The sequence below is a fragment of the Schistocerca americana genome, chromosome 2, assembly GCF_021461395.2.
Source record: "Schistocerca americana isolate TAMUIC-IGC-003095 chromosome 2, iqSchAmer2.1, whole genome shotgun sequence".
NCBI lineage: Eukaryota > Metazoa > Arthropoda > Insecta > Orthoptera > Acrididae > Schistocerca > Schistocerca americana.
Window position 1 is genome coordinate 3,696,697 of NC_060120.1, and position 12,422 is coordinate 3,709,118.

Genomic DNA, 12,422 nt, shown 5'->3' on the forward strand with positions numbered 1-12,422 from the left:
AGTCATTCAGGACCGCAGAAGGTCAGCATCGCGTATCGGCGGCAGATTAAGCGCCGTCCTTGTTGGCCAGATAGGAGGAGGTGGGAGGCAGAGGGGGGAGCTGAGCCAGCATCTGCTGCTGCCGCCGCCGCGCCGGCCAGTCCAGTCCAGGCTTCCAGCCGGTCAGTGCTGGACAGCGGTCAGGCGGCGGCGGCCACATGGACGCGTCCAAGCGCAGGGCCAACCCCAACCCGCGGGTCGCCGCCAACCCACTCTCCGTGCTCACCTTCTGGTAAGCCTCCTCCTCTCCAGCCGGCTCCGCTCACTTGCGATAGTGCAGCTGCGGTGGTAAGAAACTGAATACTCACACGCTGGATTAAGTCACTTTCCGTGGTTTCTTGACATGCGCACGTGCGTTTCGAATTTGCACTCGTCGTCAGGTGCACCAGACCTTCTATACGTCATGTATATTTGTGTAAGTGATATGATGTTCCGTTTCCACCTTTCAAGAGCACCAGTGTTGGTAATCAAAGTTCTTATAATACCGAGTGATTCAAAAAGAAAGAAACATTTCAGTTGTTTATTACAGACAAACCATAAAACATAGAAACACATTGCACATGTCACTGGATAGAGGACGGTCGAAAGTTTTGACAGTTGCGCTGTTGTTTATTTGTAGCAACATCGTAACTACACCACAAGAGAAATCACTTTGGTTGTTGGAATTTGCGCGACGTTAATCCATTGTTCAAGTGCTACGCGCATTGCGTTGTCGTTTCAGCAAGAAGCCACCTCTGGAGAAGCAGAATTATGACTGGCATACAAAATTCTGGGTAGTTTGTTGCATATGGTTGACCACGTATACGTCTGATGAAAATGTCGAGCGTATCCGGTATGCGTCCACACGGAGCCCTCGGTGGTCTACAAGACGGGCAGGTTAGGAACTTGAAGTTCCTCAAACAGTGATGGTGTATTCTGAAACGACGCCTACATATGAAGTCCCGAAAGTTACAGTTACTGCAGCAACTGGTCCCAGCGACCACAATAGAAGGTATGAAATTTGCATTTCAGTTGCCCACGATAAGACAAAGGACCCTTTTTTCCGTTCGACTCGTCTTTTAATACAAAGCGACATTTCATCTACCGATTAAAGAATCTTTAAATAAGAATTTGGGGGTCACAAAATACTGGTATCATCACGAACATGAAAAAGACTCACCCAAACTGTGCCCGTTCTGTTCACAAGGTTCATAGACCCATCTCTTTTTACAGAGGAACCTGTGACAGGAATGTCATGCCTGGAGATGCTGCAAAATTGGTTGTTTCCTCAACTTTGCGAAATTTCCAATGATTTCATTTTTATGCCTGACGGCGCCCAGCCTTACTTTCACCTCGAAGAGTGGCGTTCATAGCAACACCATCCCACAACGTTGGACTGGAAGAGGTGGCCAAGATCTTGTTAATTGCTTTTGGCCTAGCAGGTCACCAGACCTCACACCATGCATTTTTTTCTGCGGCGTTATATTAAAAATAGCGTCTTCGTCCCTACCATGGCAGCTATTTTCAAGAGCTAACGATTCGATAAACAGAGAGCCGGTGATTCGTGTGTGGAATGAAATAGACTACCGTTTCGATGTTTTTGGAGCAACGCATGGCGGTCATGTATAGTATCTGTGCGAACATAAAACTTAGAATCTTCCTCTATCCAGTAATATGCGCAGTGTGTTTCTGTCATTCATGGTTTGTCTGTAATAAACAATTGAAATCTGTTCTTCCTTTCTGAATCAGCATGTGAATTTTGATGAAAGTATTAAACGTATACGACAAGCATTTGTTGGTTGCAGCGCTTGAAAAGATCTGTGTCAAATGCGTTGCAGAAAGGGAAGAAAATTCATTTCGTCGTTTGTGAGAAACTTGGAGCGTTTGTATACACTGATAAAAACCGAGCTGTATAAAGTTTATTTGTATTCTACGCTTTCATTGAAGACTGAACACTAAATATATCTGTATCAAAGAGTAGAAAATGTGGTCACAGATGCATGGAAGATGTCCAATGTCCAATATGCTGACCCGATAAAACAGCAAAGCCGAACTGCCTCGAAGATAATCTTCATACCAGTTCGACGACTCATTACTTCACACGTACAGCAAATTCCTTTCAGTTTCTTAACTAACGGCTTTCATAGGACACTCGACGAGCACTTAATTTTGTCTTCAGTAAGTGTGTACGTTACTTCATATTTTACGAAAAAAGACATCAAAAGAAAAAAAATTGGTTAGAAAGGAGAGGGTTGGGAAAGCGAATTTTCCCACCTTATACAATCGCTACGATCACGTTCTCTCTTCCTCTCTACAGTTCAAAAGCGCGATTATAACACGTTATGTCTGCTTTATTGACTTCATTACAATCACAACTCCTACATAAGGAATTCCTACATAGACAAAACATAAATATCTGTCTAATGTTCAGTGGTTCACGTAAATCCTTCTTGTCGATGTACTTTCTTTCTGGTGAGGCGTCAGAGTACATCCTTCTCTCCTTTATATGTTGATAGCGTGTAGTTCTTTAAATCGAACTACATTTGAATCTTCCTTAGATAAATCAGATTTCACGATAAATCGAATAAATTTTGTGTGTTTTGGTACACCGGATAAATCGAAGCGATTGTCATGGCAGATCGCTCTGCAAACACACTGTAATTCGAAGTTAGCAGCTAACACTCGGTAATACGTAATACGCGTTACGCGTTCAGGTGTTTATTTTGTCATACACATCTTCACGATACTCCTTTGTTTTCTCAGCAGTCCATAACTTAACTACAGCACAGAGCAGTTATGAGGCTGACGTGAAGTTACCGATTTTCGCAGAAAAGAAGCAGGTTACTGAGGTCTTGCAATGTGGACCGAAAAAGAAAAAAAAGGGTGTAAGCGAAAAGTTTTAGGCTTCCGTCATCGGCGCTGTCGATAATCCTGTAGCAGAAGATAAGATTGCTGAAAACATAAGATACGGAGTTACCCCCTCTTGAAGAATGCTAACTGAAACAGCATACTCAGTGTAGAGGACAAAACATACCTATAGGAGGTCATAAGCTTAAAAAGGGCTAATCATTCGTTATTACTCTGCGCCTTGAAGGGTTCACAGTTAGTGAGGGGTGCCTCACTAACATTTAAAAAAAGACATACTTCCGTTTTTAAGAACATTTGTGGAGAAAAATGCAAGCTTTAATGACACTGTTTGTTCGGCATGGAAAAATGAATGAAACCGAGGTTTTCTTGTATGTTCTCGCTAATGGATATGTGTCTTTCGTTTTAAATGTTAAATAAAAATAAAGTGGGCAAAATAATCTTTCTGCTAGTTTGAGTTCTAGCTGGTACTTTCTGCCGCTCTTTGTAAGGAAACAGCATGTTTTTGAAACTGCAGTGGAACTACTTAACTAAATTTTTTATTTTGTCTTTTTCCGATTCCACCTGTATCAATCAAACATTCGTTGAACCGAATTCTCAGTTATTCGAACTTCTTGTGATGTCACTTGAACTTCAAACTATAGGTACTCGAGTATATGTCTTTTAGAAATCTCTAGAGTCTGAATAATACTTCGGAGCTACGTGTTTTTCAGAATTCAGTGGTTCAAATACCAGTTGGCCTGTTACACACACATGTACAAGGGTTGGACAAAAATGTGGAAACACAGCGAGAAAACATGCTTGAGCGTGGATGCGAATGCTAGCAGGTTGCGCTGTTGTATGTGAGTACTAACGGCACCTGTGCAATGTCCTCAAAACGTTGAGCAGTGTCACTCGTATTCAAAACAGTGTGCTGTGTAGTTGCGAGCGAATTATGTCGGAGCTAAGTGAATTAGAAGGTGAGCAAATTGTTGATGAACGTTTGTTTGGTGTGTGCTTCCGTAACCGAGGAAACCGAAGCGTTGATGTTCGAAGAGGCACCGTATCGAAGATTTATATCGCATGCAGGAAGGTGGGAAAGCATCATCCGTAAAGTCGCAACGCTGCGAAAAGTCTGTGTTGAGTGATCGTAACAGACGATCGTTGAAAAGGATTGTGACGTATATTAGGAGGACGACGGCTGCAAAAGTCACTTCAGAGCTGAATACTGCACTCGCGAAAGCTTTCAGTACCAAAATAGCGCGAACGGAACCCCAGATGCAGGGAACTGCAGGACGAGTTGAAATTCCAGGAGCACTCACCAGTGATGCAAGTGCCCGTGGCAGGAAAACGTGGTAAAAAAATGGTTCAAATGGCTCTGAGCACTATGGGACTCAACTTCTGAGGTCATCAGTCCCCTAGAACTTAGAACTAGTTAAACCTAACTAACCTAAGGACATCACAAACATCCATGCCCGAGGCAGGATTCGAACCTGCGACCGTAGCGGTCTTGCGGTTCCAGACTGCAGCGCCTTTAACCGCACGGCCACTTCGGCCGGCGAAAACGTGGTACCGAAGACATAAAACCAAGGCTGTGGAGCAACAGAAGGGAGTCGTTTGGTCGGATGAGTCTTGTTGCACACTGTTTACAACTTCTGGCCGAGTTTACGTACCGAGAGTGAAACATGGCGGGTGTCGGTGGTGATTTGGGCAGCCACGTCGTGGTAGTCAGTGAGCTCCGCTGGTGCTCTGCAAGGTCGCCTTACCGCCAGGGAGTATGTATGTGACTATTCTGGGTGATCGGCTCCATCATAATGTTTGCTCCCCAATGGTTACGCTGTGTTCCAAGACGGCAGGGCCCCTCTTCACACATCTCGCATCTTCCGAGACTAGTTTGGTGAACACACGGACGAACTGTCGCGTGTCTCCCGGTCACCAGTCAACCGTTCTCAATGTTTTGAGCCTTTGTGGCCTACTTTGAAGAGAACAACGCGTGATCGCTACGTATCTCCATCATAGTTACCTGAACTGGCCACCATTTTGCAGCAAGAATGGTGTAAGATTCCCTTGAAAACCATACAGGACCTGTAACTAAGCCTGAAGAAATGCATTCCTTATATTCAGTCATTCATGTCACCTGGCATAATCTAGTGTTGTAACTATAATACAGACACATCTGATAATGATATACTGTGCGACGGTGATAACACAGTGTTATGTAGAATCCTACAGAAGTACTACAAATAAACTAAAACAGCAAGCTTTTCAGCACAGAGCATAATGACATGCAGATCATATCATCTTGATGATTCAGAGGGATCAAGGCAGCCTTTCGTCCTATAATCTCCGGGAAATATGGATAGATTTATATTAGGATAAAAGAGCAGTTCGATGAGTAATAGGTTTAACAAAAATATCATCCGTTTACAGCATTATTTCAGTAACGTCCTATATTACTGTAAGATGTAGCCGTAACGCCCTTTGTAATTATAAAAGGCGGACATTCTCCATAAAAGCAAAAGAAATTCGTGTCGCAAAAACTGTTAACAAGAACAGGATGTGGTGACTGTTATTTGTTTTGAACTATTAGAAAGACTGACGACAGACGCAAACTGCTTCGCCGTACACTGTAGAATTACGTCCTCAACAATATTTATGCTTGGTGACTTGTACCTTCTCACCACCTGTACCGACACGAGGCAGTGCCATATTTTGCTTATTGTTCTCACATTAAGAAAGATGTCTTTTAATCTGCAAGAAGTGAGTGCCTCACTTCCTACTTAACTGAAACGAAGCAAACAGCCATGTTAGAGGAATCGTGCAGTTTTCAAGATGAATTTTCATCTCAATGGGAAAAAATTACTCTTGTTCTTCCAAACCATTCAGTACTGAGACCACTCCAGTACATAAGAGACCTGTTCAGAAAGTAAGTGTATTGTAACCATAACGGTTTGCTGTTCTTTTGTTTTTTGAGTGTTGGCAACACTGAATGGTGGAGAAGGATTCCCTAACCGGAGCGAGAATCGCACGTACACGGTGGTACATAAACTGACGTAGTATCCAGTTGCGTGAAACAAGTCGATAAGAAATCGCGTCAAGTATGAGCCACGTACTGTGACGTACTTCCTACTCGCAGAAGGAACATCACCTATCGAAAATTTTTCGCGAGTCAAAACGCTTTTGGAGAAGGTGCTATGAATAGAACGAGTGTGTTTAGGGAGTTTAACAGAGCAGAACAAATGTACATGACGAACAGACCTAGTGGAAGACCTTCCACTTGTCTGATGAGTTGGTGCAAAAAATCGAGGAAATTGTTCGTCGAGACTGGTGATTCACTGTGGATGTTTCCACAACTTTCCAGAACTCTCTTATACGAGACACTCACACAAAAGAGGGGCTACCGGACATTGTGCGTAAGATGGGCCTCAGAACAGTGATAGAGCAGCACAAGGACAGTCGAACCAGTAGAGCCTGCGAATTTCTTGAGCGACTTGAACTGGGAGGTGAAGATTTCCTGCGTTCTGATGTGTCTGGAGATGAAACTGGGGTGGCTCATTACACGCCAGAGGCAAAACGACAGCCGTCCCAGTGGCGTCAACCCGATTTCCCATCCGCCAAAAAATTCAAAATCCCAATTTCGAGCAAAAAAAAAAATCATGGCCTTAGTGTTTTGGGACCAAACAGGTATCATTTTGGTCGAATTTCAGCCTCAGGCGCAGACTTACCATGAACAATCGCCCCTCCCAAAAAAGTGAAAAGAACATTCAAAACAAAAGGAGCGCAACGCAGACGAGCGGGGTGTGCTTCTTGCACGACAAATCCCGTTCTCACACAGCCTTAGCCACCGAGGCGCGCGTGGACTCGTTAGGTTGGGATGTTTTGAACTCCTCCCTCCCACTCCCCGCATTTCCATGACTTGGCGCCTTCAGATTACCATTTAGCGTCGTTTCACCTGCCTGAAGGCACACATGAGTGGAATTAAATTTTCAACCGACGAGCAGGTGCAGAAAGAGATTCTGAAGTGGCGGAAGGAGTTGGTGGGAGAGATCTTCGAAAAGGGCATAAAGAAGCTCACAACATGCATTGAACGGGATGGCGACTGTGTGTCAACATAGTCAACAAGTTTATCAACAATATCTTGTAATATACACTCCTAAAAAAATATAAATATCTAGAACACTTACTTTCTGGAACATACCTCGTTAAATATTCTCCATCTTACACTACAAAGCACAGTGGTCTTTGTTGATAATGATGCAAGTCAGAAAGGACAAACGAAAATATATTTAGAAATTTTATTAATTGGCCGTCTTAAATAGTCTATGGTTAAACAATGCAATTCATTTAACAATGCAATTCCGTAGAAGGCAGGATATGTTGATAACAATATTTCACTATAGATACAGATTAAAGTAGAAATTCTAATTAAGTAACTGGTCAGTGTATGGTATGAGAAACTAATAATATTTTTAAACGGACTGATACGGTCCACGTTATAGCTGTATGTCACAAATATGGTCCAAGGAACATGCAAAAAACTAAAGTAAACTCTCGTTTCGCTGAATTTCTTCGTATTGCACAATGAATTGTGAACGGTTACGTTATCTGCTAGATAAAAAAATATTTCACAATGTGTAAGTTGTTTGTCAACTTGATGCATCAATCGTAGCTTCTGTCGAAGAGATTACATTCAAGTGCACTACAACGTAACGTGATTTCGTTACGCGTTATCTGCGAGTGCGTAAACTGAGAGGTAATCCGTGGTTAACGCATTTCAGCTGCAGGCCACGGCACTTCGCCGCGATGTGTCGTAACGAGGAAAATGTTCCTTGTAGATTATGTGATAACAATGGCTAAGTCACTGTTACGATTGTGCTTCCCTCCTAAGCAGCTGTTAACAGTTTTACTGTCCCTTGCATAAGCGCACGTGGGTGTTTTATGAGGAACACTTGCTTCTTTGGCAGGTTCTATAAGTTAAACGAAAACTGTGTCTGAGACACACATCAAAACTAACAATAGCTTTGGTGATATTCCAAGTGAAATTCATACTGTACTAGGAGTTCCCCGAAGTTTTGTCTTTGCGTGTGGGTGGTGCCGTTCATACTGCTTATAGACTGTGGTCCCAAAAGTCATGGGTTAGAGATTTCCATATACACATTCGCGGTGCTAACGTGTACGCGAGGTATAAAAGGGCAGTGCATTGCCGGAACTGTCATTTGCACTCAGGTGATTCGTGTGAATAAACAGATTTTGAACGTGGAATGGTAGTTGGAGCTAGACGCATAGGACAACCCATTTCGGAAGTCGTTAGGGAATTCAGTATTCTGAGATCCACAGCGTGAAAAGTGTGCCGAGAATACCGAGATTCAGGCATTGTTTCTCACCACAGACGGCCTTCACATAACGACCGAGAGCAGCGGCGTTCTCGTAGAGCTACCAGTGCTAACAGTGAAACAATACTGCGTAAAATAACCGCAGAAATCAAAACGGGACGTGCGATCAACGTAATGTTTATGACAGCGAGGCGAAATTTTGCGTCGGCAAATCCACTTCATGGAGTTCGGCTTCGTTTATGGGAAGTATCCCGAGTCCGGAAAGAGAAGCAGGTGAGGAGTCGTACGGATAATAAAGGCCAGCATCTGCAGCACCGAGAACGAGATACCTACCGCCGATCCTCACACCAGGCGATGCACGTCCACGCCCAGAACATCACAGGCGACACACAACGGGGTGTCTGCAAGGTGAACCCTGTGAAGAAGGCCAGACTGGCATTCGCGCTTCCCAAAGACCGTAAGGTACCGTGCAGACTCAGCATCAGTGGGAAGATAAGGAGCACACACCGATCGCCATGCGGCACGACAGTCGACATGGGAATGCTTCCGCTCAATCACATTCGGTGTCCTATTCTGCTACAGAAAGCCATACAGCGCCCTTGTGGACGTCACGTGGGTTGTCAGTAGCGCAGTACGGCCATAGGTGGAAGTAAAAGAAGGTTGGTTGATCGCGGGGGGGGGGGGGGGGGGGGAGGGGGGGGACCAAACAGCGAGGCTATCGGTCTCATAGGATTAGGGAAGGTTGGGGAAGGAAGTCGGCCGTGCACTTTCATAGGAACCGTCCCGACATTTGCCTGAAGCAATTTATGGAAATCACAGAAAGCCTAAACCAGGATGGCTGGACAGGCGTGTGAACCGTCGTCCTTCCGAATGCAAATCCAGTGTGCTAACGACTGCGCCACCTCGCTCCGTGTAAGAGAAGGGCGGTGGGACGTCTGAAAGCGGGGTGGGGGCTGAGAGAGACCGTGGTGCAAGTGTCCAGCAACAGGCTGGCGAGGTGCGTGGGACAACGGCGCCACAGCACCATTTGAGAGGTGTCGAAAAGGGCTATCGCCCTGTCAGGGACATGACAGAGACCTAAACCGCCCCTGTGTCGTGAAAGTGTGACGGTCTTTTACCTTATCTTGAACAACATGCCGTGGCAAACGTGTGAACCGCATGCCGCTAGCATGCGGCGGGCTGGGATGGCGGAACGGGGATTGTCTGTGCCACGTGCTGGATATCTAGAAGCCCAGCTCGTAATAGAGACAGTGGGCGCTGGCATTTGAGGGCAGTTGTGCGCCGCACATCACCCGCGCACTCGGGTCCTAAGCAGCAGACAGTGCGAGCTACATGCAATGGCGTAGCGCCATCCTCGCTAAGGAATCTACGAGACGCTTCTCTGTAGACGGTGATCCGTGCCAGCGACTCCCTGACCTCAGCACCGCTACTAAGAACGAGGACGAGACCGTCCGCATAAGCAGAGCGGTTCTCTGCTCCGCAGCCAGATGCCTCGGTCGCTACGACAGCGGAGCTTTCGTCAAACAAACTTTACTTTATGAGTACGTACACAGTCCTGGAAAATGGAAAAATAACACATTGACGCAAGTGAATAAGACCTGCTATATTTGCACGGGGCACTATGAGAGGGCAGTGGATGCGATTGTCAAACGCGCCACACTGCGGACACATCAGAAACGGCGTTACCAGCCGTGGAATGTTGCAAGCTGCTCAGCGGTTGTTGACCGCCAGAGCCAGCGGCAGCCAGTTTCCTTGGTATACGGAGCTCCTCGTGTGTCTCCAACACCGTCAGCATGCCGCCACAGCGTGTACGTGAACCGTTTGTGCGACTGTCGGAGTTTGAGCGAGGGCGTACAGTGTGCCTGCGGGAGGCCGGACGGACACACCGCAAAACTGCGCAACACGTGGGGCGAGAGTTCTCCACAGTGCATCGATGTCGTCGCCAGTGGTCAGCAGAAGGTGCCCGTGCCCTTCGACCTGGGCCCGGACAGTGGCGACGAACAGCTGCACGCCGACACCGTCGCATCTTACCAAGTGCCGCACAAGACCGCACCGTCACTTCACAACAAATTAGGGACACTGATGCTCCGGTGGTATCATCGAGAACCATTCGCAGCCGTCTCCGTGAAGCAGGGCTGCGATCCCGCGTGCCGTTAGGGCGCCTTCCGCTCACGCCCCAACATCGCTCAGCCCGCCTCCAGTGGTGTCACGATAAGCGTTTATGGAAGGGCGTATGGAGACGTGTCGTCTTCAGTGATGAGAGTCGCTTCTGCCTCGGAGCCAATGACGGTCGAACGGACGTGTGGCGTCGTGCAGGGGAGCGCCAAAAACCGGAGTGTGTACGACAGAGGGACCCAGGACTAACACCCAGAATCGTGGTGTGCGGAGCCGTATCCTACACTGGCGTTCTCCACTGGTGATAGCAGCGGGAAAATTGTACAGTGAACGGTACACTGAAACCATTATTCAACCGGTCTTGCTACCGTTCATACACCAACAAGGCGACATGCTTTCTCAACAGTGTACGTCCACATGTCTCCCGTGCCACCCCACGTGGTCTTCGAGGTGTACGTCAACTACCTGGTCCAGCACGATCCCCAGATCTGTCCCCCACTGTGCATCTTTGGGACCGGATGAGACGTCATCTTGCGCGGTCTGCACATCTGGCCCAGCTGAGGCACCAGGTGGACAGTGCGTGGCGGGCCATTCCTCGAGACTACATTCGGCACCTCTACGATCGTCTTCGTGGGAGAACTGCAGCCTGCAATGCTGAAAAAGGAGGGTATACACAACACTAGCGCCGACATTGCGCTCGCTCTGTTGACATTACTCGCGTGGGTACGGCTCTGTCTTTGTGCTGGTGTGTTGTGTGTCAATAAAATTTCCCTCTGCTAGGTCGACGAATTCGTGGTGTTCTTTTTTCATTTTCCAGAAGTGTAACTGGCAATCGAAAAAGTTTGTTTCCTCGATTTCTACGAAAATGTGTGTCTGCAGATCCCGTAGCATGTTGGTGGAAATGCTCGGTTTTCAATTATCTGCCGATCCCGTCAATTTTTAGTCGATTCTTCGCCGTGAACTTTAGGTGTGGTTTTTTCAAAAACGAAGAAAGGGGGAGGGGGCGGGTTGAGCCAAAAATCTACGAATCTTTCGTTTTAGTCTGCACACAAGCGGCTTGCCAAGTATGAGCCGAATCGCTTGGCCGTGTCTGAGGCTTCCACTCTGGGAGCTAACCGACGACTCCCGAGTTTCGGTAGACGACCGTGGTTGTTAAGCGTTGCCCCACGTCATGTGACGGAGGGAGCTTTGCGGTAACGACAGCTAGTCGGCAGTTGCGACTTTGACGGTCAATCGTTCATTGATGTGCCCCAAGAGGATGTGGTTGATCGACGCCTGCTTTCTGTATCGGTAAATCACACTAGCCAACAATATTTCACTTTTTTTCTGTAAGTGGCATGAACGCAGTTATTCTTCATGTTTTCTGGTGTGCTAATAACAAAAATGTTAATGAAAATGCAAGATGAGCTCTCGTTTTGAAGTCACGATTATTGCCTATATAAACATATGCATGTGTTTATCTTGGTATTATCCTTCGTAGGTAGGACACCGAAGGCGCAACTGTTGTGCCTCGGGTTTGTAGTTTTCTGGTGGTGATTCCGTGACTGATGTCCAGTAGTAATCGGCAAATATTGATGGATCTCCTGCTTACATGGCAGACGGTCTATCCATCTGAGTCACCGAGGACACAGATGAATAGCGAGACTGCAGGGACTTATCCCTTGCACGCTTCCCGTGAGACTCACATTCCCAACTGTCCACAATTCTACACATTTAATGTACCTTATAGACATTTGCCCATCCACTCATTACTCGCGCACGCTTTGGCGATTCCAGTCAGAGTTTGGGCAACCTTTGCGCATTCGCACAGACGAAGGTCAATGGCTGGGTAGCCTTTAACTATATATATGTGAAGACAGTAACTGTTCTCGAAAGAACAGTTACTGTCTTCACATATATGCAGAAGGTTTGCCACAAGATCCGTGTAGTTCTCTGCTCTCTTACTTCCTAGAAAATTTGTTGACACGAACAAAGCCATCCCAAGCTAACTTTTCATCGCCTGTCAGGATGGTTTCGAAACACTTATCTTTGTACAGTTTGCGTATCTGGAGACCTACCAAAATCGTCTCTTTTATTTTCGCCTCACTAAGACGTTGAAATTTCTCGCGCAAA

The 12,422-nt window shown here is 46.4% G+C and overlaps 1 protein-coding gene across 2 annotated transcripts in view; it reads left to right on the top strand.

Moving 5' to 3' along the window:
* LOC124592171 (ATP-binding cassette sub-family C member 4-like) overlaps positions 1 to 12,422 on the top strand; it is a 307,575-nt gene that overhangs the window by 51,284 nt on the left and 243,869 nt on the right. Inside the window, exon 1 of one of the 2 annotated variants that reach the window (XM_047131810.1) lies at positions 156 to 271. The exons of the other annotated variant lie outside the window; for it this stretch is intronic. Within the exon in view, the coding sequence (XP_046987766.1) occupies positions 198 to 271 (74 nt within the window). The 5' untranslated portion in view covers positions 156 to 197. Of the gene's footprint in view, positions 1 to 155; positions 272 to 12,422 lie in introns of those variants that run through there. 2 annotated transcript variants of the gene reach the window in all.